This window comes from Zophobas morio, unplaced genomic scaffold, assembly GCF_036711695.1.
Source record: "Zophobas morio isolate AGI-343-1 ecotype UQ-CSIRO unplaced genomic scaffold, CSIRO_AGI_Zmor_V1 ptg000029l, whole genome shotgun sequence".
Taxonomy (NCBI): Eukaryota; Metazoa; Arthropoda; class Insecta; order Coleoptera; family Tenebrionidae; genus Zophobas; species Zophobas morio.
In genome coordinates this window covers 10,069,398-10,094,705 of record NW_026972134.1, presented here as the reverse complement: position 1 = coordinate 10,094,705, position 25,308 = coordinate 10,069,398, and the positions used below count along the sequence as shown (strand labels likewise).

Sequence of the window (25,308 nt, the reverse complement as noted above, 5' to 3'; positions counted from 1 at the left end):
ATTTCCATCTGTCTATCGTCTGCGGTCTGTTGGCGATTTTATTAAACAGATAATCTCCGAAACTGCTGAACAATTGTTGTTAAAATTTAAATGTATGTTAGAAATGTCGTATAGATGTAAATAGTAAAGCAGTAACCAAAATTAGCCTGACCATAAACAAGTTAATAAATAAAATTCTCAAAATCAAATTTTATCTTTTCTCGAAAAAGCTAGATTTGTTCGACTGTATTTTAAGGACGAGGGAAATTCTGTCTAAATGGCTTTAGACCAATTTTTGTTTAAAACACGTTGATTGTATCAAGATTATAAATAAACTAAATTTTAAAACTTTTTCTGTGTAGGACCTCTACGGTGCTTTACGCACTCAGTACAACGTACGTCTGGGCATACTTCTAATGAGATGATCGATTTCCTCCTAAGGTGTAGCATCCCAAGGTACCTGTATACCTCATGATGAAAGTTCGCCAGAGTCTGTGGAGGATTCGGTAAATGGGGCAATCTTCTCCCCATAATAATGTCCCAGAGTTGTTCAATGGGTGAAAAATCCGGAGATCGAGGTGGCGAAGGCAAGAAATTGACGTAATTTTACTCAAAGAATTCCAGTATAGCTCTGGCTTACATGTGGCAGCGCATCATCTTGTTGAAAAAGAAGATTTTTTTATACCACCACTTTGCATCTCATCCTTCATAGGTGCATATAATTACATACAATTGTCGAACAAGCCGCTGAAATAACGTCCGATTTTAGTGTTGAAATGAAATCACATTCACCTGGAATAAATAATAAGTTTCACGTATCTAACACTAAAGAAAACAGTTCGTCCGTAGTAATAATATTTTCATTTAAGTTTGGTCCAAAGTCAAAGACAGACTGAAGTCTTGCAAAACCCCTTGTAAGTCACTTCACTTCACACTATGAATTATAGTAAATTTTACCACAACATTATTATCTGTAACAATAATAAGTTCGCAAAATTTGTTGTCACAAGGTTGCAAGTTATTATTATAGGCAACCATCTATACATAATCTATTTTCGAACACAAATATGTATTGCTTTTCAATTGATAAAATTTTATAGCTCGCTGTTACCTTGAAATCGTTCATAGCCCAGCGTAGATGGAGAAGTGGGACTTATATCAATGTTTTAATCAGTAAAAAATTAGTTTGTTTAAATCGACTATTGAGACGTGTTTGCCGGTTTCGTAATCATAGTGTTACAACCGTAAAAACAAACAAAAGTAATGGCTGGCGTAGATATTTCCATAGATGAGTACGACGTAGAAGATTTACTTAAAACGTCTCTGTTGATTCCGGATTTAGTAGTAGACGGCATACATTTTGGCCGCGGTGATGCCTACTACAACGAGAACACCTCAATTCAGCTGAAACATAAAACCGTGCAGGTGAAATGTTGGCGAATCGTCGAGCAAAATCTAGAAGAAATCGGAGAAGAATCGAACAACTTCTACAGCTGTGAAACTTACATCGTCCAGTGGAAATCCATCACAGATAATTTTCGTTTCAACACCGATGATGTTTTAAGTAAGCAAGAAAACAATATTTACTTTTATTGGAGAGGAGAAGGAGCGGTGAAGGGATATTCACCTTTACCGGAGTCCATAGAGAAAGAAAATCCCCCTGTAGAAAGAATAGTCCAGTGGTCTGAACCACCGGCTTTCCTTCAGCTTTTTTCTGGTACTTTAATTGTACACAGTGGGAAACAAAACAGTTTAAGTGATGATCCGCATCTCTATATTCTTAGAGGCGAAATGGATAAAGAATTACACTTGTACGAAGTGGAACTAAAGAAGGAAAGTCTGCGCAGCAGAACTTCATTTGTTTTACACTTTTCCAAAGAAAAGGCTTCGATCATCTGGCACGGGAGCAAGTCGAGTTCGCACAATAAAAATTCTATCAAAAAAACAACAGAGAAAGTTTTTGGGAAGAACATCACAGAGATTGATGAAGGATTTGAGAGTGAGAAATTCACAGAGGCATTTAAAGGCGACAGTAGTGATTATTTTGTTCATCCAGTGGAGAAAGTTATAGATTATACACCTAGGTTATTTTACTTTAATAAAATTATTGGAAATTTTTCAATTGCAGAAATTGAGTGCAGTCATAAGAGTAGTTATTTGACAACTTTTCCGTTTCTTCAGTCTCATCTGTATACTGCTGAACAGCCAGGTATATTTTTCCGTCTGAATTTTGCACCGTTCTACATTTTTGAATTGTGTCTTACATTGAAAAAGTCGTCAACGAATGGTTTAGCTTTTTTGAAAATTAAAAAATCTTAAATTAGGAACAGCGATGCTAGCAACAATTTTCTTAAAGTCGCCTGTTTTTCCACATTTTTGTCACCACTTATCCCATTCAAAAACGTCTCTTATGAAGGTTCTAAGGCGAGTTGTAAAATTTTATTACATGAAGGTCTCATAGAATAAGAGAAATATACCTACCACACTAACTTTCGTAATTAAATCATTTAAGGCTTCCGACAAAAACTGGAATATCTTCTTCTTTCACCCTTTTCTAGCACTCTATATAGCTCAACATTACTGCTAAAATTTTAACGCCCAATACAGTTTAACCATTTCCTTTTGCTATAGACAAATAATTCACCAGTTTTACGTTTCGTTGAATTTTTTTCAAAATTTCAGAGGATATTAGGACTTCATCACTCCTTTCGATTATTTGTACCAAAATTGTGCGGAAAGTCACAAATACTTCGAGAGAAATTATTTATGAACATCAACTTTGTATTTGTGTAACAATTCGTTGCAACTTGATGACGGTCAAAATATTAAAGTACCTAAACATAAAATGGACGGTAAAGTAGAGCAATCGTCAAAAACGCAAAATTACTAACTTGGCCAAGTTCATACAACCTCGATAATAAATCTGCATCTTTTTTATTTGTTTAAACAAAAGATAGTTTAACCTTTCCATGAGCAAATACCGGCAAGCTCATCACTTAGAACAGATTCAGTCAATCTAATAATAGTCCAAAAATTCTTTTTCTTTGTTATTCTAATAAATATGTCATTTAGAAAATTTGTTCTACTATATTAACCATAATGCATAGTCTACTCACCGAGCCCAAAAGAAAAATGATTAATAGCAATTAATAATTCCAGCAATCTTCCTTCTGGACGACAATGATGAAATCTGGGTCTGGTACGGATGGGAACGTGACGAAGACGACGAATTTAAAAGCGAATGTTTCGTAGTTGCAATCAACTATGCAAAACAGAAGAGCAAAAGAATAAAGCAACTTGTTCGAATTCATAAAGTAATTGCCGGTTTCGAGCCTAATAATTTCACAAATCTGTTCCCTGTCTGGAAGAAAAGAGAGGACATCGCACAACTCCAAGAAAAGGTTGGTTTCAAATATTGTGACGTATTTTTTAATGATGTATCAAGTCGTAAATCAGGTTGTACAATATTTTAGGATGGTGTGCTGCCGAGCGTAAATCCCATAATTGAGATGATTTCTTACGAGGACGTGGCGAAAGCTTAATTCCATTAGCGACTTCTTGGTTTTATTAAATTATTTTTATTTCAAATACTGGTTGTCTTTAATATATAGTCTCAATATATATTTGCTTCTTACGGAAGTTGCACTTTTAACTTGAAATTTGATTGTTGCATACATGTATTTAATAAAGCATTGGAAGATTGTGAGCTTGTTTTTACCTCTCCTAGAATTACAAAATTATGCTATTCATTTCTGAGGACAATGGAATACCTACTCATTTGTTAACGTTTGTAAGGCCATAATACTTCATAAATTTCTAATATGACATTGAGAAATAATTTTATTTTCCTTCGAATCATATTAAAATTTTGTTAAGTTGGGATTAAATACACGGAGTAATAAATAATAGATGAATAAATTTGAACATTATTTCTGCATACATGTTTACGTCAAGGTAACACTTGATTGTGGCACAAAATAGTAAGATCTGACATTCTGTTCGTATTCCATGTCTGAAAAAAGTAAGTGATAAATAAGTTTACAAATTTGACGCTTATTTCGTCCTTACGGTATTACAAATTCAGCTTACAGAAGACATTTTCCGCAAAAACGTGTTGACTTTTATCTCCAACTTCAAAAACCTAAAAAAAATTATAACAATTGTCACTATCAGTACTGACATTTATCTACCAATGAAATTTCATCACCACTTCCGCACTTTCCATAACAAAGCTTTCATCAACAATCAGTGGGTGAACGCTCTGAGCCAGAAAACCTTCCCCGTAATGAACCCAGCAACCTCTGAACCCATCGGATGCGTTCCAGATATGAACGTCGATGACACCCAACACGCCATAGAGGCAGCTCAAGACGCCTTTCAAATCTGGAAACATACTACAGGCCAAGAACGCTCTTTTTACCTCCGCAATTGGTACAACTACTTGTCTTGCAATAAAGAAGGCCTGGCACAAATTATTCTACAAGAATGCGGCAAACCTATCAAAGAATCAGAAGCAGAAATTCAGTACGGCAACTCTTTCATCGAGTTTTTTTCCAACGAAGCGAGACGTATTCACGGTGAGATTTTATCTAGTCCCGTCCCCGACAAGAAAATCTTTGTGGAAAAGCAGCCCATTGGGGTTGTTGCGTTAATCACTCCGTGGAATTTTCCATACGCTTTGGTGGCAAGGAAAGCGTCTGCTGCCTTAGCTGCTGGTTGCACGTGTGTAGTGAAACCTGCTGAAGACACGCCTTTTTCCGCGTTGACGTTGGCTGAGATGACACAAGCAGCTGGATTTCCTGATGGGGTGTTCAATGTGGTGACCAGCAGTCGAGAAAATACGCCGAAAGTTGGTAGTTTGATGTGTACGAGTCCTTTGGTGGCTGGAATTTCCTTTACAGGCTCAACCAATGTTGGGAAGATTCTGTACAAACAATGCTCTTCGGGCATTAAACGACTGGGACTAGAACTCGGTGGAGACGCACCTTTTATAGTATACGCCTCTGCAGATGTAGACAAGGCAGTTAAAGGAGCAATGTCTTCGAAATTTCGAAGTTGTGGCCAAACCTGTGTTGCTTCAAACCGCTTTTTCATCCACTGCAGCAAATACGACGAGTTTTGTGGAAAACTTCTAGAACAAGTCTCTCAATTAAAAATCGGCGATCTACAAGACCGCGCTACAAATATAGGACCCTTAATCAATCAAGCCCAGTACGATAAAGTGTCAACTTTAGTTCAAGATGCTGTTTCTAAAGGCGCCAGGGTCCTAACGGGCGGTACAGGTACGCCGCTACTGTACCAACCGACAGTTCTCGCTGATGTGACACCAGACATGCAGATTTACAAGAAAGAGGTATTTGGGCCTGTGGTCAATTTATTGCGGTTTAAAGACGAAGAAGAAAGCGTTTGCATGGCCAATGATACTCTCACAGGTTTAGCAGGCTATATATTTTCAGAAGATGTTGCGCAGATTTTTAGAGTGACTAAAATGTTGGAAGTGGGGATGTGCGGAGTAAATGAGGGGGCTATATCTATGGCAGAAATTCCTTTTGGAGGGGTAAAGGAATCAGGGATAGGAAGAGAGGGTTCACATTATGGTATCGATGATTATACGTATATGAAATATATTTGTATAGGAAGTCTGTAAATGTTCCTTTTTAATTCAACGACGATTTATTTCCAGTAGAGAATATTGTGTATAATGAACTTGTAATTATGGTCAATATGTAACCTGTCCAGTAAATAATAATATGACATTTGAACTGTGATTGCCATGGATGTTAAGGCTGATTTGTAGATTGACATAGGTACTACACTATACTATAGACATAGACGCATTCTAAAAACATGAACAATACATTTTTAATTATTACATTTATAAATTGACATAAGAAAACTGTGTAACGTTAGCATAACATAAGAGATGACCAACTCTCATATTTTATTCATCACGTTTTTACTTCCCGAGCGTAAGCAAAGGAAGTATTGTAATCGAGTCCGTCGGCCGACTCTCTACTTTTACGTTTTCTCGATCTTTCATGACCCCTAGAAGACGAAGAAATAGGTCTCCCATTTCCGTCTGTCTGTCCGTCTGTCCGTCTGTCCGTCCGTCTGTCTGTCCGTCTGCCGTCCCGGATTTTTATTAGACAGATAATCTCCGAAAATACTCGACCGATTGTTGTGAAATTTTGTACTTATATTAAGAATATCATGTAGATGGTAAAACGCTAACCAAAATTTGTCTAATCATCCCCACCACTAATGCGATGACGTCACTTCAAAATTGTACATAGTAAATGGGTTTTCAATTGTATAAAATAACATAGTCCTACACATGTAGTTTACAACTCTGAATCGACTTTTCACCCGAAACGTCCAGATTTTTGGAAAAAAAATCAAAATTATAAAACAACATTTTGAAATTTAATTTTTAATCTGCTAACCAGAATGCTTTGAAATGTTGCAGATGTTTTAAGCGCATAAGAGCATCATAAATCTTTAGTCAAAAAATATTTGCTTATCCCCTCCAAAAACTTGATGACGTCAGCTCAAAAGTTTGTGGAATAAATCATATCTAAAATGTACAAAATATGATGAGTCTGTACTTGTGATCTATCACTCCATTCATATTTTTTGGATTTGCATATACAGGGTGATTCAAGAAAATAAATGAAAGCGTAAATTTATTTTACTGATTTACTCAGGAACTACAAAACCGAATGCTTCAAAATCTTGAAGATATTTTAAAATTATCATAAGCATGGTAAATTTTTGATCAAAACGTATTTGGTCGTCCCCCCCTAAAAAATTTATGACGTCACCACAAAATTTTGCTGAATAAATCCTATCTAAAATGTACAAAATATGGTGAGTCTCTTCTTGTGATTTATCATTCCATTCATATTTTTTGGATTTGCATATACAGAGTGACTCAAAAAAATTAATGAATGCGTAAATTTATTTTATTGATTTAATCAGGAACTACAAAACCGAATGCTTTGAAATCTTGCAGATGTTTTAAGGTTATACAGAGCATAATAAATTTTTAGTCAAAATATATTTGGTTATCTTCTACAAAAAACTGATGACGTCAGCTCAAAAGTTTGCCGAATAAATCGTATCTAAAATGTACAAAATATGATGAGTCTGTACTTGTGATTTATCATTCCATTCATATTTTTGGATTTGCATATGCAGGGTGACTCAAAAAAATTAATGAAGGCGTGAATTTATTTTATCGATTTAATCAGGAATTACAAAACCGAATGCTTTGAAATCTTGGGAATATTTTAAAGTTATTATAAGCATGGTAAACTTTTGTTCAAAATGTATTTGTTCATCCCTCCTAAAAAAATTGATGACGTCACCCTTAAATTTTGCTGAATAAATCCTATCTAAAATGCAAAAAATATGATGAGTTTGTACTTGTGATTTATCATTCCATTCATATTTTTTAGATTTTCTTAAGAGGTGGTTCAAAAAAATTAATGAAGTCAATTTATTTTATTGATTAAATTAAAGGCAACACTTATTATTAGTATTACACCCCAACCAACCCAATTTGGTAGACACAAAATTTGTTAAAGGAAAAACTCGGTTGAAACATAAGGGTAGCACGCTTATTTACATCGACTTTAACATTACAGACCTGCATTTGTTTTATGCCTCACTTGGTTCCGCGAATGTGAAATAGACATGTTTATAATCAACCAATTGTGAATTTCACCGTCAAGAATTAAAATAAAACCCAATGTTTTATATAATAAGCGGAAGTCGAAGCAATAAAACCGATGGTCGTTTTGTTTACAGTTTCTCTGTTTGACTCTCACGTATGCTGTTACGCCTGTCATCTTAAATTAAGAATGTTTATACATACACGATTTTCAGTTGCCTCTGATACGTATACGTGAGTAAATTGTTTCGTTATTTTATTGATTATTACAAATCAATATTCAAAACGACCCAATTCATTTTCCCGAAAATTTGAGAATATAATAATTTTATTCTTAGTATTACATTACATCTATCCCAACTGATATACGTGTCCTTGCAAAAATGTTGATGACGTCATCGCAATTTTTTTTAAATTCCCACTACAAAAATGTAATGAGAAAAAGAAACACAATAGGCATGCAGTCGTCAAGTTTCCGACAGCGAGGGAAGTACTGTCTAAACTCTTTAGACCAATTTTTACTTCCCGAGCGTAAGCAAAGGAAGTATTGTAATCGAGTCCGTCGGCCGACTCTCTACTTTTACGTTTTCTCGATCTTTCATGACCCCTAGAAGACGAAGAAATAGGTCTCCCATTTCCGTCTGTCTGTCCATCTGTCCGTCTGTCCGTCTGTCCGTCCGTCTGTCCGTCTGTCCGTCTGTCCGTCTGTCCGTCTGTTGTCACGGATTTTTATTAGACAGATAATCTCCGAAAGTACTCGACCGATTGTTGTGAAATTTTGTACTTATATTAAGAATATCATGTAGATGGTAAAACGCTAACCAAAATTTGTCGAATCATCCCCACCACTAAAGCGATGACGTCACTTCAAAATTGTACATAGTAAATGGGTTTTCAATTGTATAAAATAACATAGTCCTACACATGTAGTTTACAACTCTGAATCCACTTTTCACCCGAAACGTCCAGATTTTTGGAAAAAAAATCAAAATTATAAAACAACATTTTGAAATTTAATTTTTAATCTGCTAACCAGAATGCTTTGAAATGTTGCAGATGTTTTAAGGCTATAAAGAGCATCATAAATCTTTAGTCAAAAAATATTTGCTTATCCCCTCCAAAAACTTGATGACGTCAGCTCAAAAGTTTGTGGAATAAATCATATCTAAAATGTACAAAATATGATGAGTCTGTACTTGTGAACTATCACTCCATTAATATTTTTTGGATTTGCATATACAGGGTGACTCAAAAAAATTAATGAATGCGTAAATATATTTTATTGATTTAATCAGGAACTACAAAACCGAATGCTCTGAAATCTTGCAGATGTTTTAAGGTCATAAAGAGCATAATAAATTTTTAGTCAAAATATATTTGGTTATCTTCTACAAAAAACTGATGACGTCAGCTCAAAAGTTTTCCGAATAAATCGCATCTAAAATGTACAAAATATGATGAGTCTGTACTTGTGATTTATCATTCCATTCATATTTTTGGATTTGCATATGCAGGGTGACTGAAAAAAATTAATGAAGGCGTGAATTTATTTTATCGATTTAATCAGGAATTACAAAACCGAATGCTTTGAAATCTTGGGAATATTTTAAAGTTATTATAAGCATGGTAAACTTTTGTTCAAAATGTATTTGTTCATCCCTCCTAAAAAAATTGATGACGTCACCCTTAAATTTTGCTGAATAAATCCTATCTAAAATGCAAAAAATATGATGAGTTTGTACTTGTGATTTATCATTCCATTCATATTTTTTAGATTTTCTTAAGAGGTGGTTCAAAAAAATTAATGAAGTCAATTTATTTTATTGATTAAATTAAAGGCAACACTTATTATTAGTATTACACCCCAACCAACCCAATTTGGTAGACACAAAATTTGTTAAAGGAAAAACTCGGTTGAAACATAAGGGTAGCACGCTTATTTACATCGACTTTAACGTTACAGATCTGCATTTGTTTTATGCGGTCACTTGGTTCCGCGAATGCGAAATAGACATGTTTATAATCAACCAATTGTGAATTTCACCGTCAAGAATTAAAATAAAACCCAATGTTTTATATAATAAGCGGAAGTCGAAGCAATAAAACCGACTGTCGTTTTGTTTACAGTTTCTGTGTTTGGTTCTCACGTATGCTGTTACGCCTGTCATCTTAAATTAACAATGTTTATACATACACGATTTTTAGTTGCCTCTGATACGTAGGTATACGTGAGTAAATTGTTTCGTTATTTTATTGATTATTACAAATCAATATTCAAACGACCCAATTCATTTTCCCGAAAATTTGAGAATATAATAATTTTATTCTTAGTATTACACTACATCTATCCCAACCCCAACTGATATACGTGTCCTTGCAAAAATGTTGATGACGTCATCGCAATTTTTTTTTAAATTCCCACTACAAAAATGTAATGAGAAAAAAAACACAATAGGCATGCAGTCGTCAAGTTTCCGACAGCGAGGGAAGTACTGTCTAAACTCTTTAGACCAATTTTTTATATTTGTGAATCAAAATAAATAAGATTGTTACTAATCAATTTAATTATGACGTTAGTTAATGGCGACGGAAATCTGACTTTTGCGTCGAAAACAGACTGATTTTGTATGTGATTAACGGACTAATAACGAAATTGATAAAGCATGACAAAATAGTCTTACAAAGAAAAATTGTGCTGTCAACATGTAAATCAACCTTTAGAATTAGTTACGAAAGCCACCAGTATGGCCACATTTCAAACCATAATTTTTTAATAAGTATTTATGCTTTTTGCTCCATTCGTCATGTTTTTGAGTAAATATATGTATCCATTTAATATTTTTTACAATCACTAGTAGGTATACCGATCGTTCAAAATATCGATACTCTATCAGTATGCAAATAGAAGAGCATGTTAGCATGTTACAATATACAAATTTCAAACGAATTTTAAACTTGGCACTTTTTCGAGATGACGTCAACAATTTTTTGCTGAAGATGAACAGAGACAAATTAAAAAATTGGTCGAAAGAGTTTAGACAGTACTTCCCTCGCTGTGGGAAACGTGACGACTGCATGCCTTTTTTTTCGCATTACATTTTTGTAGCGGAGCATTTTAAAATAAAATGAATTAATTTTTTAAATTTTGTCATTATTTGGCATCGACATCTTTATCATTTAAAAAAATAAATAAATTGCACGAAGTCGTCTCTGGGGTGTATAATATGTTGCCTATGCAAAAATTGTCAGGTGTGAATAGATAAAGTGAACAGATAAAATGAACACCCCGTATAGAGTACTTGTATTTAAGACAAACAGCCATAAGTTATGGCCCGTGACACTTATCAACCTGAAGACGTGACGGTGAAATACAAACGAAACTAAAGCATGGTTTCTACGAATTGCAATAACCGGATGACAATGCGACGGTCCAGACTTTTTTATTGATCTGACTTCCGTTTATTGAATAAAACACTACATTTTATTTGGTTTTTGGATGCTGTAATTCACATTTGGTTAATTATAACTTGTCTATAGCTAGGGGAGCATCCGCTAGCCTCCCCTAGCTACGGCCTTATGAGAAACGAGTACCAAATTGACCAATGGACTCCACGACTGTACGTCCTTAGATTATCCTCGATAAGAAAAACGACTTGAAAGTTTTTATGTTTATACATCGGAAGAATGTCACGTAGAAATTAGTTTGATTTGAATACGTTCGACTCCTCAAAACAGGAACAAAACAATTAACTAGTAAGCTACAATCGACAAAATGTTCTGAATATCATTATTATAATTCTTATTAAATAAAGACGTTTGTATTATCACTAGAGAGCGGATTTCTGTCGGGCTACGTCACGATTATAGATGGGGACGCGTGATAATCAGTACATTTAATCTTCACTTATTCTATAAATACAATTAACGAAAACTTAATTCGTAAAACAGCTAGGTAAATGAGAACGGGAATTAACAGCAAAGTACAACGAAACACCGTTATTTATTTTATTACAGCCAGTAATTGCAATTTCCCATCCCGCACGAGCCGTACCGAGTTTGGCCCGACAGAAACCCGCTGTCTAATTATCACATTTTCGAGAAAATGAGATGACTCGTTCTTAAATGATCGATAAAAAATATGAATGCCATAATGAATCACAAGTAAAACTCATATTTTGCACATTTTGGGTAGAATTTACTCCGCAAAATTTTGAGATGACGTCATCAATTTTTTGGGGAAATATAGCTATTTGTGCAATAAGATAGGAAAAGTGACATTTTTCCACGTTCTAGACATGAGATTTTTGATCGAGACGAAGTCGAGATCAAAAACATGTCGTGAATGTGGAAAGACACTTTTCCTAACAAATTGCACACGAGATTTTGTAAAATTAGGTAAAAAAACTCTTCATTATAAATTTAATTGAATGACAAAGTATCAAGTCCCTTTTAATGCAATAAATTTGTTGTCATGGAAAATACAAACAAACAACGCAACATTTTGCAATTTTTCAACGTTTGAAGTGTTTTGGGCGTTTCTTGAGGTAAAAATGTTGGAAGATGAAATTGCATCAGTATTCTGTGATATTGAAGAGTCAGCTACACTGGCACGCAATTCACTATTGCCCGAGAAATCAAAGAAAAAATATACAAAATTGGTCTAAAGAGTTAGACAGTACTTCCCTCGCTGCAACATTTTTGCAAAGACACGTATATCAGTTGGGATAGATGTAGTGTAATACTAAGAATAAAATTATTGTATTCCCAAATTTTCGGGAAAATGAATTGGGTCGTTTTGAATATTGATTTGTTATAATCAATAAAATAACGAAACAATTTACTCACGTATACGGCGCCGGCGTGTATTAGGAGAGGCAACTGAAAATCGTTTATGTATAAACATTCTTAATTTAAGATGACAAGCGTAACAGCATACGTGAGAGTCAAACAGAGAAATATATAAAACATTGGGTTTTATTTTAATTCTTGACGGTGAAATTCACAATTGGTTGATTATAAACATGTCTATTCCACATTCGCGGAACCTAGTCAGCGCATAAAACAAATGCACGTCTGTAATGTTAAAGTCGATGTAAATATGCGTGCTACCCTTATGTTTCAACCGAGTTTTTACTTTAAAAAATTTTGTGTCTCCCAAATTGGGTTGGTCCAATGTAATACTAATAATAAGTGTTGCCTTTAATTTAATCAATAAAGTAAATTGACTTAATTAATTTTTTTGAGCCACCTTCAAGAAAATCTAAAAAATATGAATGGAATGATAAACCACAAGTACAAACTCATCATATTTTTTGCATTTTAGATAGGATTTATTCAGCAAAATTTAAGGGTGACGTCATCAATTTTTTTAGGAGCGATGAACAAATACATTTTGAACAAAAGTTTACCATGCTTATAATAACTTTAAAATATCTCCAAGATTTCAAAGCATTCGGTTCTGTAAATCCTGATTAAACCAATAAAATAAATTCATGCATTCATTAATTTTTTTGAGTCACCCTGTATATGCAATTCCAAAAAATATGATTGGAATGATAAATCACAAGTACAGACTCATCATATTTTGTACATTTTACATAGGATTTATTCAGCAAAATTTTGAAGTGACGTCATCAATTTTTTAGGGGGGAAAAGCAAATACATTTTGATAAAAAATTTACCATACTTATGATAACTTTAAAACATCTCCAAGATTTGAAAGCATTCGGTTCTGTAATTCCTGATTAAATCAATAAAATAAATTGACGCATTCATTAATTTTTTTCAGTCACCCTGTATATACAAATCGAAAAAATATGAATGGAATGATAAACCACAAGTACAGACTCATCATATTTTTCACATTTTAGATAGGATTTATTTACCAAATTTTAGGGTGACGTCATCAATTTTTTTAGGGGGGGATGAGCAAATAAATTTTGATAAAAAATTTACCATGCTTATAATAATAATAATAATAATAATAATAATAATAATCTTTATTTATTATGATAACTTTAAAATATCTCCAAGATTTCACAGCATTCGGTTCTGTAATTCCTGATTAAATCAATAAAATAAATTTTGCGCATTCATTAATTTTTTTAAGTCACCCTGTATATGCAAATACAAAAAATATGAATGGAGTGATATATCACAAGTACAGACGCATCATATTTTGTACATTTTAGATAGGATTTATTCGGCAAACTTTTGAGCTGACGTCATCAAGTTTTTGGAGGGGATAACCAAATATATTTTGACTAAAGATTTATGATGCTCTTTATAGCCTTAAAACATCTGCAACATTTCAAAACATTCGGGTTAGCAGATTAAAATTAAATTGGAAAATGTTGTTTTATAATTTTGATTTTTTTTCCAAAAATCTGGACGTTTCGGGTAAAAACTGAATTCGGAGTCGTAAACTACATGTGTAGGACCATGTTATTTTCTACAATTTAAGACCCATTTACTATGTACAATTTTGAAGTGACGTCATCGCATTTGTGATGGGGATGATTAGACAAATTTTGGTTAGCGTTTTACCTTCTACATGATATTCCTAATATAAGTACAAAATTTCACAACAATCGGTCCAGTACTTTCGGAGATTATCTGTCTAATAAAAATCCGGGACGGCAGACAGACGGACAGACGGACGGAAATGGGAGACCTATTTCTTCGTATTCTAGGGGTCATGAAAGATCGAGAAAACGTAAAAGTAGAGAGTCGGCCGACGGACTCGATTACAATACTTCCTTTGCTTACGCTCGGGAAGTAAAAATGCATTGTCTATGTAGATGAATTTATGCATGTTTATGATGGTGCAGTTGAAAGGTTGTGAATTGTCACTTTGAACAATAAAGGTATAAAATATGTACTCTAGAAACTATAAGTCATAACTAGAGCTGTGCGGTTGAAATTTATTTATCCCCACTATCCGTCCCATCAGGCCAGCAGTGCAGGCCGCTGCAGTCTTGGCTTCCTCGCTTCTCGCTTCCCATTGTGTATTATTTTTCATAATTCACATCAATCGTTTTATTGTCAACGAGACCGGCACTCGAACATTATAAAAATTATTATTCTTATTATTTCGTGGATATGGATTTTAAAATCATCAACTGATTTTCAGTGAACATTATTTTTCGCGTAAATTTCTTCGCGATACGTAACATCGGCTGTGAGCCGCTGGTCTGCCGTAGTAGGGGTCGATTCGAAGCGTTTAAATTTCGACCGCACAGCTCTAGTCATAACGTAATTGTAATTCTCCGCATGTTACTGCAGCAACCGTTCTGTTACTTCTCTGTTTACCTTTAAAAAAGTACACAGCAGAACATGCAACACCTATGATTAAAAGACGAGAAAAGTTTTGTGTAAAATAAATACTAATTAATCTCAAGAATGAATTTTATTATAAATTAAATTTTTACATCAAAGTAAAACTGCGTCAATATAATCCACAAAATTGTTTACCATAATGAATTCCATATTTTTTATACACTGATTCCAAACGGCATGGAACAAATTCGAAAAGTTCAAAACATGCTCAAAATGTCACAGAACAAACATCTTTTATGATCTTATTTTTTTTTTTTACATAGAAAATTATATACACAGAAAAGAGAATTTTAATGACAACGTGATTATGATAACAAATGACCTACAATCAACTTTGCCTTCCGAATTTACTCCATTCTTTATAAATCCATTTTAGAGCGAGAAGTTAATTTACCTTAAGCAAATAGATGTATAACAATTTGTCTCCATAGATATGTGATAACAATAAAAAATTAGTTTTAAATTTTTCGTTATAAATAATTAACCACCTATCACAAATTCAACATTATGGGTTGGATGTAAAAAATTGAAGTAGTTGCTAATATTAAAGTATGGTACACAGTGTAAATATTAAAAACGTGTTTTTACAATTAAAAAAATCTGGAATAAGAAGAATCCAATGAATACGATAAGTAATTAGCACCTACTTTATTTCATCCAAACCACCCTATGCACAAATCACAACTTCATACAGTAATATTCACTCACACACTTATAACTTTCTTTTCTTTTTTAATAAAGCTTTCTGTCTCTTTTCCTCCTCCTCTTGCCTCATGTCTTCTAGATCTTCCATTATACCTTTAAAACAAAAATTAGAGAACCGTCAAAATTGTAACAAAAAATATTACCAATTTTTGTGCTGATAACTTCTTCTCTCATCTGTTGTGCAAATGTAGACTCCATGTTGTCTATGTCATCATCCACATTTCGGTACCTTGATTTATCATATCCAAATATTTCACTAATATATTTTGAGTAATCCTCACTTTCTTCTGGACCATCATCAATAAAATCATCCATTTCAGAATCATAATCTTCATCATCATCCATAATTCTCCCTGAAACAAAAAACCTTACTGATAGATGAAAATTTCAAGTAAAAATACCAACTTTTATTATTAATAACAGGTTTCCTTTTGACGTCCTTTGGTGGAAATTCCCTTCTCCTAACATCTGAAGGGGGTAACTGTTTAGGCTTGAGATCTTTCGGAGGAAATTGTTTAGGTTTCAGATCAGAAGGAGAAAATTGCCTAGGTTTAATATCAGATGGTATTATTTTTTTTGGAACTTCTTTACTCAATTTGGCCATTTCCCTCTTTTTCAGATCATTCAAATCTTTTGGTTTGTTTAGTGTGTTTATTTTACTGCTAGACCCTGATGGTTTTATACTTGGTGAAGGCACAATTGGTCGTTTTTCACCTACTGGTGCTTTATTGCCTGGGATAATTTTTCTACCCACATCGGCAATAACTTTGTTTTGAGGTTTCTTCATAACTTCATTTTTGTTATCATTTACAATCTTCTTGCCTGGGTCACTCACATTTGGTTTTTTCACTTCACCATTCACTTTCTGATTTTTATCACCATTCAATTTTGGTATTCTATTGACTGTTTCCAGAGGAGGCAATTTTCCATCTCTTCGATCCCTCCACTCTTTTTCCCTCTCCATTTCTTTCTTCTGCTTTTTCGTCAATAAACGTTCTTCTTCTTTAGGTTTCTGTTCTATTACGATAGGTTCAAACTGTTTCTTTTCAGCAAGTTTTAACAAGTCATTGAAATTCAGAACTGGAGGCGCAGCAGATTTAGGTTTGTGTCTTGGAGCTTCCTCGTGTCTTGGCATCTCAACTTCTTCAACACAATCTTCTTTGTGTTTTCTTTTCCTTTTGTGAGGCATGTTAGCTTCTTCTTTTTCTCTTTCAATGGCCGCTTTCACTCTCTCTCGGGTACTATTCAAATCGGTGCTCACTTTCTTCTTACTCAAACTGAATTTAGGTTCATCGGGGATTTTACTGTATTTCTCCATCATTTTGTTGTAAAATGCTGCCGCCTCCTGAGAGACATATCCGTAGTCATCTTCATCCGGCTGGATTGGACCAGCGAGAGTTACAGACGTATTGTTTGAATCTACAGCGTCTTGAAGCACAGATTGATTGGCCGATTTCGTGCGTTTTAGCATAACATTAACACGTCGAGTGGCTTTTTTGTCCTATAACAAATGAATTAACGCATTGGATTAAAGCTAAACAGCACTACCTTCGCTCTCAAAGCTAATAATTCTTCTTTCTTTCGATGAGCTTCGAGCTTCTTTTCGCGTTCCTCCGCCTCTTTCTTCGCCAAAAATTTTTTGATGTTGTCTGACAACTGTTGCTTATTCCGTTGCTGCTTTTTCGGAGGTTCAAATTTGGTACTGTAGTACTTAATGCCCTACAATCGTATTTACGTGTCACTCCAAGGTTTTTGCTAATTTAATGGGTTTCATGCAAGTCTGTTCCAGAACAATTAATGTCAGGGTAGCGAAGGTGATACTTACCTCTTTTTTCCCGACTTTCTCATTTTTCTGTGCAGTATGAAGAAGTGCACCAAAATCCATGGTTTTTCGTTTAAAAAATCAGATAAAATTTGCAGAAAATACCACAGTTTTTGCGATTTATGTCATGACATATTTTCTTCTTACGTCGTACATGTCATCATTCGCCATTATCACTGAAATATTTGTGAAGTTAGGCAACTAAGAACATCTGTCCATTACCAACAACAGGAAATCAAAATAACCAAACTAACTAGATGACGTAACCATGGATGTAATAAAACGAAAGAGAGGCATTGTTGGCAGATACGCTATGTAAATTCTACACTCGAATTTCAAAATTTAAATTAATATCGACTTCCTTCAGTTAGTTTCATAATATCATAAAGTGATGGAAATACAATACTTTTGGTTTACAACTATTAGTAACATTAAACACCTAGTGGCAAAGGTTCTCACGAATTTTGGCGGCTTTTTGTAATATTTCAAAATATTTAAAACATTTTTTATTGCTGCAAGTTCAACATGGGGAAATATTGCGTACTATGCATAAACAAAAAAATAAAATTAAATGTACTGGAACAAGAATTAAAAGAGGTGAAGAGTTTAATGAAGAAAAATAAACGCATTACTGAATACAAATCCTGTTATTAGATGTAACAATAAAGAACGAGCAAAAAGACGTTCGCAAACACTCTTTCTCTAGTTAATAAATGAATACGGAAAGTTTATTAAGTCAAATTTAAAAATTGTTGAATTAAAAAAAGACAATAAAAAAATTCTATTTATTCATATTTGTATTGTCTCAATAATTCTTATAATAATGTTAGTTGCATTTCTTGGTGAAACATGAGGGGAAATTTTGGAGAAGATTTGGTTGATTGTCTAGAATATACTGTTATCTAGATGTCTTATTGTGTATTGTTATTCGTTGCTCATCCTTTGTATATGTTGTTTATTATTTATGTGAATGAACAATAAATGTTTGATTGCGACATTGTGTTTTGATTTATTAGTAACAATTTTATTGTTGTGGGGAAAAAAGGTAATGAGATATGTACGGTTGTCGTGACCTGAAATTTCACGTGGTGTAATTAGTTCTTGTATTTCTAAAGACTGATATTTGATTTCGTTTATTGGTTATTTTCAGACAAGTTTTTCATTGTTTGCTACGGACTTAATAAAGAATTTCTAAACAATTACAAATCTCTACAACTTTCAGGACTTTGCCGGATTTCTATATTTTTATTATTAATTAATCACAGTTTTAAAATTAAATTTGACGACGTAAATTTTATAAAAGACATCTTTCGTACTCTTATATTTTTGGAAGTTTCATTCCTGAGCACCTTTTAGTCTATTGAGCAATAATTTGTAGAAATTGAATATCATTTACTTCAAGAAATTTATTGTGTATGCAGACAATGTATCCATGACTTCTAAAATAAATTCTATTAAAAAAAGAATGAAATTTGACAATTATATTCTTCAGTCTTGAAGCATAGATTGATTGCCCCGCCCACCTACCCTCTATTTTCTTAGAGGGTATGTCATTTGCCAAAATCAGTCTTATTTTAGCAAGTAGTAGGCCCGCCCACCTATCCCCTATTTTTATTCTAAAGACTAATTTTATTTCCGTTTAGTATAAGATCAACCATTTTATTGAGATTGGATAAAATGGATCACTGAAAAAAAGACAGGGTGGGTGGGCGGGGCTAATTATGTTCTTCAGTCGAGTGGGAGTGGAAACTAATAATGGAATTTAGGATGTGAAAAAACAAAAAAAAAAGCGCTAATCTCTAAAAATAGCTGTATTTCAATTGGCGATTTTGGAAAAAGGGTAGGAGTTTTCGAAGAAACGAAGCCGAAAATGACTTCTAGATACTGAAATCTACAAAAATGTCCTCAATTAATTTTCGGAAATGGTTGAAAAATGGTCGAAAATGTCAAAAGTGCCAAAATCAGTTTTATCTCATCAAATACTAGCCCCGCCCTCCCACCCTCTATTTTCTTAGAAACTATGTCATTTGCCAAAATCAGTTTTATCTTATCAAATACTAGCCCCGCCCACCCACCCTCAATTTTCTTAGAGGGTGTGTCATTTGCCAAAATCAGTCTTATTTTAGCAAGTACTAGCCCCGCCCACCTCCCCTATTCTCATTCTAACGACCAATTTTATTTCCATTTATTATAAGATCATCCATTTTATTGAGATTGGATAAAATCAATCATTGAAAAAAGACAGGGTGGGTGGGCGGGGCTAATTATGTTCTTCAGTCGAGTGGGAGTGGAAACTAATAATAGAATCTAGGATGTGAAAAAAACTAAAAAAAGCGCTAATCTCTAAAAATAGCTGTATTTCAATTGGCGATTTTGGAAAAACGGTAGAAGTTTTCGAAGAAACGAAGCCGAAAATGACTTCTAAATATTGAAATCTACAACAAAATGTCTTCAATGAATTTTCGGAAATGGTTGAAAAATGGTCGAAAATGTCAAGTGCCAAAATCAGGCTTATCTCATTAAATACTAACCCCGCCCACCCACCCTCTATTTTCTTAGAGACTATGTCATTTGCCAAAATCAATCTTATTTTAGCAAGTATCAGCCCCGCCCACCTCCCTTATTCTGATTCTAACGACTAATTTTATTTCAGTTTAGTAGTATAAGATCATTCATTTTATTGAGATTGGATAAAATCAATCACTGAAAAAAAGACAGGGTGGGCGGGCGGGGCTAATTATGTTCTTCAGTCGAGTGGGAGTGGAAACTAATAATAGAATCTAGGATGTGAAAAAACTAAAAAAAGCGCTAATCTCTAAAAATAGCTGTATTTCAATTGGCGATTTTGGAAAAACCGTAAGAGTTTTCTAAAAAACGAAGCCAAAATGACTTCTAGATATTGAAATCTACAAGAAAATGTCTTCAATTAATTTTCGGAAATGGTTAAAAAATGGTCGAAAATGTCGAAAGTGCCAAAATCAGCCTTGTCTCATCAAATACTAGCCCCACCCACCCACCCTCTACTTTCTTAGAGAATTTGTCATTTGCCAAAATCAGTCTTACCTTAGCAAGTATTAAAATCAGAGACAAAATAAATCCAAACATTATATACAGACACGTTTTTCTACAACTGTAATATTTCTTCAGTCCAGTTCGTTTTTAATTTGTTACGATATGTATCCATCATATTAGACAATCTGATTATATCACCAACTTCAAATTTCGATTTTTTATTTGTAAGTATAACCTTGTATTCGGTTTCTAATAATTTTCTTTCATTTTCCGGGCGGCAAAAAAGCCTGGAAGCGGAAGTCGCGATGGGCGATCCAGAAAGACTTCGACTGCGGGTAGTATGACTTTAAATAGAGGCCACCTTCAGGATTATTATTAATCAGTCAAGTTGCGCCGGAATTATTTTGTACATAATCGCTGTGTAACTAGTCGTGTAAATTTGAGTTTTTCCGAAATAAATTGTTGAGTTTACCCACGCCGATTTTAAATACCTGTCCAACGTAATAGTATTTTTTCAGATCATCATGAAATGAATTGAAGTATGTAATCAGTGCGTAGAAATACTTGATAAATTATTAAAAATGAAACTGATAAAAAAGTCAGATCATAGAGTGACATTCTCATGAGAATATATAAGGAAGTAGAGGAAAGACATTCAGAAATAAAGCCTTTTGCTAGTCCATATCTTACACCTAAAACAAATGGTATTTATGGACATTAGAGATGTACCGACTGTAGGTCTGGCCGACTAACCGACTAGCCGATTGTTCGGCCAGTAAAAACCGACTAGTCGGCCGACTGTTCGGCCTTGCTAAAACCGGTTTATAAATTCGACAGAGAGTGTGTTTTTTTTTTCTATTTCTCTGACTACCTTAAAAATGTGTTTTATTTTAATAAAAGGAATAACTAAAGTTTCTTTGTTTTCCAAAAAATGTGTTAAATTTGTTTGGATAATTTTAACATTTAATTATTTTTAGTAATTAAATCGCAATTAAATATTTAATTGAGGTTCTGTAAACCGGGTTTAATTGTTTTATATACTATTTTAATTTTAATAAAAAAAGCCGACCGATCGGCTGTTTAGCCGACCAGTCGCCGACTGCAGCCGACGATGAAAACCGGCCGAATAGTCGGCTTATCCGAGCGGTCGGCCACTAGTCGGTACATCCCTAATGGACATGCTTGGGAACATTTATCTATTGAGGGAATTTATAAACATGGAGATGTTTTTACTCTTGTAATGGGATCATAAATAATTAATTTTCTCTAAAAGGGCTTGTAACACACATTTGTTTAATGATCCTCTGATAAATCCCAAAATCATTTCAATACAAATCTTACTACAGCTGTTTCTTGGATAGTGTTAAAAATGAGAGTAAATTGAAAAAACAAGAATATAAATTAACAGTAAAAATCATTGTTGCTAAATTACAGTATTTAATATAAGACAGTCACCTAACACTCATAAAAGATCCTCTTCAGACCTTATATATTCTCCTATATCTGCTTGATGAAAGCAGACTGACGCTAAAGGATCTGCATGTTTGCAATCAGCTGTTGACCTTGCTGCAACTCCGAATCCTAATGGTAAATCTGCCATGTTATACACTAGCACACCCTGGTACTTTTCCGTATTTTCACTAATTCGACCTAACCCAGATTTGGATACATGATTACCATACAAGAATTGTTGCTCCGCTGAAGGTTTTAACCATATTTTACTCTTAAAAAAAAGCAAGAGTAATTTAATAAATACACTTCCAATACATACTTGAGCATATGGTGCTAAATAATTGAGCGCTGTTATATGCAACCTGAACTTATTTGTCTTCGTAAATTTCCCAAAACAAGTCCCTGCACAGATCAGTTGAGTTGGAGGTACATTTTCGGCAAGTTTGAGGATTTTTTCTGAAATGTAATAAACTCTGTCTTTTTGTTCGCGAAAGCAGTAGATTCCGTCCGGTCTTTCAATCAGTAGTTTAACATTGGGACCAATGCTGAATTATAAAAAGAAAACGTAAATACATGTGCACTAACCTCTATTGGTTTCAAATGAAAATTGTCATACTCACTATTTTGCTAATTTTTCAAATAATATTTTCGTTCTTTCTTCCGATAATCTTTTCATTTTGAAAATAGCTTTACTCTTCGTATTACAGTATTCGGTAGAATTATTTTTGCACGATTTTCGAATTTGAAGGTTAGTTCGAAGGAGGGGAGAAATAAATTTCACCGTTTAGGGTCTTCATAATAGTTAGGTTGACAATTAATTACTAACGGCGGGTAGTTTAAAAAAATTCTTCGATATTCAAAATCAAAACGTGCAAGCTTTTGTACTTTTGGTTATTTTATTAAAATACCCATAAATAACATTTAAATAGGATTGACCATCAACGCCTAAAGTTAAAAACTAAAAAATGTAAATTTGAATATATCAACATAAGATAAAATTCTGGCAATTTCAACTACATATCTATATAAAACTAAGTTTTCCAAATGAATTTTGTAACATAAATAAATCACAATATTTTTTGTTCAAAAATCGATTATCTGCTAGAGTCTACTTTGTCATAACAATTGAACACTGTAAAAGTTGCTATTAACTATTATGAAGGTAAGCATGGAGACTGTTTCTCCTCAGCAAGTTCCATCAAGTTTGATTTAATTTCTTTACTGATTTCTTCAGCTTCAGGGACTTCTGATATTACCCATGTGTCATCAGTGCTCTCCAATTTTTCACGACAAATGGGACAGGTATTATGGGAAGCATTCCTTAAATTACTATAGTTAACATTTTACAACCAAAACAAACCACATACCATTCTTCAATACATGGCAAACAGTAACTGTGCATACATGGCAATATAACCTCATGTTTCCTTTCTAGACAAATACAGCATTCTTTTGCATTTTCAGTTGGGTGGTCTGAGATGTTATTTAATACTTGTGATACTGTTATTTGTTGTTTAACACCACTAAAACAAGGAAACCTAAAAAATGATAAGGGACACACAACAGGTATCCTCACACCTCCGACTTTGTTCTTCTGCAGAAGACTGACACTTCAATGTCTTAAAAACTTTTAAAAATTCATACAGATTCAACAACCTATACGTACTCACTTTCTGAGTACTCGAGTCAATTTTTACACAAGCTATTTGTACAGTGGCTTTCCAAAATACTGTGGAATCAGTCCCTTTCTTTACGGCAAAAACCAACTGTTTACCTTCTGAATCTAAACGCTGCTTTGACCTGAAATGTTACGTTACATAAGCAGCCCCCATCCCACAAAACTTATTAGTTTTTACAGTTGATTCAGCTCGCCAAGTATAGTCAAGAACTTCTCATACGTCAGAGTATGGATCTCTTCAGTCAGTAATGTCAGGATAGGTTCATCCGAGATTATCTCGGAAAAATAATCCTGAAACTGGGAACTCTGTTGAGAACCCATTTTAGAGTCAAAGTCAAAACAATAAAAGCAACCACCTGACAAGTGTCACGTTAATTGAGGTTATGGTAAGTGGCGCCCTCAACTACATACAAAAAAAAAAAAACGTTTACCAACAAAGTTTATTTGTCGATTAAAATTAGAATACAAAACTTAATTTATTGTTGTGCACTCCTCCCTCGTCCGAAGCCACCTCTCTGCAATAACACAATATCAAACTTTGTAACATTATTTACTCCAAAACTTACGAATTCCAAATCAGCAGTGCCTGCGCCAACATCAGCTTTTTTATCGGCACCGGGGCCTCCTGGTGTTCTTCTGTATCCAGCCCGATCTTCTGCGGGTTTGGTAGATGTTTCCGATTTGAAGGGAGCTGGTCGCGCACGTGTGGTTTCGGTGCGGGCCTGCCTCTTGAGGGTTGATGGTACGATTTCAGGAGGCAAGTGCAAAATGGTACGAAGGTACTCAATACCTTGATTCGTCAAATACCTGAAAAAATAGCATGTACTTGCACTTGTTTGTGTTTCAGTTTCGTGTATTATACCAGTAGTAGTGTCTCCAAGCAAATTGTTCCTTGACATAGCCTTTAGACTTGAGGGATTGCAAAGCTTTGATAACTTGCAAGTTTGGAATACTTTCCAATTCTGGGTGTTTTGGTGCATGGGTATCCTTCTTTGCTACCATTACACCTTCTTTGAAAAGGTATTCGTAGATGGCGATTCGATTCTTCTTGGGCATCAACATTCTGAAAAAACACGGTTGTTTAGTACAAATTTGGGGTTAGGTTTTGGCGAATTGTTAACTTGATCGAATGCAAATAAAATACACAGTGAAGCTTACGTTAGTCTTAAAATAACTAATTGAGGATGTTTATATTATAAAATGTGTGAGGATGATCGAGATAAAGTGAAAATTTTACAAATTACATACTTGAAGCACAATTCGACACCACTGCCAAAACAGAAAGAACTGTAAACAGGCCTGCCAACAATTGTCAAAATCACTAGAATTCTAGAATTACCAAACCAAGACTGGGATTGAAAGTCGTTTTTTTGTGATAACAAGAATTTGTGATTTTTTTAATGCTATTTAAAATAACGTCACATAATGTGATCAAAACATTTTATATCTCAAGGTCGCACATAAATTTTACAATTTCCATAAAATAATAGCACATTTTTTTCAATACTACGTCCATATATTGAAAAGCATACATGAAAATACTTTTAAAAGTTGGTTTCTCACGGAAATGAATTTTTTATATGCAATCGACTATAAGTTCCACAGGTTAAATTAACCTTTAATACCCCATTGGTACAATCTGAATAAAAA

At 33.9% G+C, this 25,308-nt stretch overlaps 6 protein-coding genes across 8 annotated transcripts; 2 read left to right on the top strand and 4 right to left on the bottom strand.

Annotated features, from left to right (window-relative positions):
• The first annotated feature begins 1,132 nt into the window (after positions 1-1,132).
• Positions 1,133-3,685, top strand: LOC135137558 (supervillin-like). 2 transcript variants are annotated; one of them, XM_064067251.1, is made up of 3 exons: positions 1,133-2,188; positions 3,139-3,380; positions 3,436-3,685. In XM_064067251.1, exons 1-3 carry the CDS (start codon positions 1,243-1,245, stop codon positions 3,472-3,474), a joined length of 1,227 nt encoding a protein of 408 aa, XP_063923321.1. In that variant the 5' UTR covers positions 1,133-1,242; the 3' UTR covers positions 3,475-3,685. The 2 variants fall into 2 exon arrangements, with proteins under 2 accessions (XP_063923321.1, XP_063923320.1); XM_064067250.1 differs by having other exon boundaries at positions 1,135-2,188; positions 3,453-3,685.
• A 383-nt stretch (positions 3,686-4,068) lies between these two features.
• On the top strand, positions 4,069-5,640 carry LOC135137557 (succinate-semialdehyde dehydrogenase, mitochondrial-like). The gene has a single exon (XM_064067249.1). It carries the CDS (start codon positions 4,172-4,174, stop codon positions 5,624-5,626), a length of 1,455 nt encoding a protein of 484 aa, XP_063923319.1. The 5' UTR covers positions 4,069-4,171; the 3' UTR covers positions 5,627-5,640.
• A 9,400-nt stretch (positions 5,641-15,040) lies between these two features.
• On the bottom strand, positions 15,041-17,688 carry LOC135137472 (protein SPT2 homolog). Its single transcript, XM_064067138.1, has 5 exons — positions 17,520-17,688; positions 17,243-17,413; positions 16,100-17,195; positions 15,838-16,047; positions 15,041-15,787 (listed from the first exon to the last, which is right to left on the bottom strand). The coding sequence occupies exons 1-5, from the start codon at positions 17,577-17,579 to the stop codon at positions 15,702-15,704; spliced, it is 1,623 nt and encodes a 540-aa protein (XP_063923208.1). The 5' UTR covers positions 17,580-17,688; the 3' UTR covers positions 15,041-15,701.
• A 4,237-nt stretch (positions 17,689-21,925) lies between these two features.
• LOC135137403 (60S ribosome subunit biogenesis protein NIP7 homolog) lies at positions 21,926-22,760 on the bottom strand. Its single transcript, XM_064067034.1, has 3 exons — positions 22,601-22,760; positions 22,300-22,525; positions 21,926-22,251 (listed from the first exon to the last, which is right to left on the bottom strand). The coding sequence occupies exons 1-3, from the start codon at positions 22,654-22,656 to the stop codon at positions 21,991-21,993; spliced, it is 543 nt and encodes a 180-aa protein (XP_063923104.1). The 5' UTR covers positions 22,657-22,760; the 3' UTR covers positions 21,926-21,990.
• Positions 22,761-22,895: 135 nt separating this feature from the next.
• LOC135137481 (RING finger protein 141-like) lies at positions 22,896-24,038 on the bottom strand. Of its 2 annotated transcripts, none has more exons than XM_064067152.1 (4): positions 23,837-24,038; positions 23,559-23,780; positions 23,348-23,518; positions 22,896-23,300 (listed from the first exon to the last, which is right to left on the bottom strand). In XM_064067152.1, exons 1-4 carry the CDS (start codon positions 23,977-23,979, stop codon positions 23,135-23,137), a joined length of 702 nt encoding a protein of 233 aa, XP_063923222.1. In that variant the 5' UTR covers positions 23,980-24,038; the 3' UTR covers positions 22,896-23,134. The 2 variants fall into 2 exon arrangements, with proteins under 2 accessions (XP_063923222.1, XP_063923223.1); XM_064067153.1 differs by having other exon boundaries at positions 22,897-23,300; positions 23,348-23,503.
• Positions 24,039-24,084: 46 nt separating this feature from the next.
• LOC135137482 (small ribosomal subunit protein eS10-like) lies at positions 24,085-24,997 on the bottom strand. The gene is made up of 4 exons (XM_064067154.1): positions 24,907-24,997; positions 24,521-24,721; positions 24,225-24,465; positions 24,085-24,173 (listed from the first exon to the last, which is right to left on the bottom strand). Exons 2-4 carry the CDS (start codon positions 24,718-24,720, stop codon positions 24,135-24,137), a joined length of 480 nt encoding a protein of 159 aa, XP_063923224.1. The 5' UTR covers position 24,721; positions 24,907-24,997; the 3' UTR covers positions 24,085-24,134.
• Positions 24,998-25,308: the final 311 nt, after the last annotated feature.

Coding starts and splice junctions, on each gene's coding strand:
- LOC135137558 (XM_064067250.1), top strand. CDS start 1,243: ATGGCTGGCGTAGATATTTCCATAGATGAGTACGACGTAGAAGATTTA. Junction 2,189..3,138: donor GTATACTGCTGAACAGCCAG/GTATATTTTTCC, acceptor TAATAATTCCAG/CAATCTTCCTTCTGGACGAC. Junction 3,381..3,452: donor TCGCACAACTCCAAGAAAAG/GTTGGTTTCAAA, acceptor ACAATATTTTAG/GATGGTGTGCTGCCGAGCGT.
- LOC135137482 (XM_064067154.1), bottom strand. CDS start 24,720: ATGTTGATGCCCAAGAAGAATCGAATCGCCATCTACGAATACCTTTTC. Junction 24,466..24,520: donor GCTTGGAGACACTACTACTG/GTATAATACACG, acceptor CTATTTTTTCAG/GTATTTGACGAATCAAGGTA. Junction 24,174..24,224: donor GCACTGCTGATTTGGAATTC/GTAAGTTTTGGA, acceptor GTGTTATTGCAG/AGAGGTGGCTTCGGACGAGG.
- LOC135137403 (XM_064067034.1), bottom strand. CDS start 22,656: ATGAAAAGATTATCGGAAGAAAGAACGAAAATATTATTTGAAAAATTA. Junction 22,526..22,600: donor TTTGAAAAATTAGCAAAATA/GTGAGTATGACA, acceptor TTTATAATTCAG/CATTGGTCCCAATGTTAAAC. Junction 22,252..22,299: donor ATTTAGCACCATATGCTCAA/GTATGTATTGGA, acceptor CTTTTTTTTAAG/AGTAAAATATGGTTAAAACC.
- LOC135137481 (XM_064067152.1), bottom strand. CDS start 23,979: ATGGGTTCTCAACAGAGTTCCCAGTTTCAGGATTATTTTTCCGAGATA. Junction 23,781..23,836: donor CTTGGCGAGCTGAATCAACT/GTAAAAACTAAT, acceptor GTAACATTTCAG/GTCAAAGCAGCGTTTAGATT. Junction 23,301..23,347: donor TTGCCATGTATTGAAGAATG/GTATGTGGTTTG, acceptor TAGTAATTTAAG/GAATGCTTCCCATAATACCT.
- LOC135137472 (XM_064067138.1), bottom strand. CDS start 17,579: ATGGATTTTGGTGCACTTCTTCATACTGCACAGAAAAATGAGAAAGTC. Junction 17,196..17,242: donor TATTAGCTTTGAGAGCGAAG/GTAGTGCTGTTT, acceptor CATTTGTTATAG/GACAAAAAAGCCACTCGACG. Junction 15,788..15,837: donor AGTTATCAGCACAAAAATTG/GTAATATTTTTT, acceptor TTTGTTTTAAAG/GTATAATGGAAGATCTAGAA.
- LOC135137557 (XM_064067249.1), top strand. CDS start 4,172: ATGAAATTTCATCACCACTTCCGCACTTTCCATAACAAAGCTTTCATC.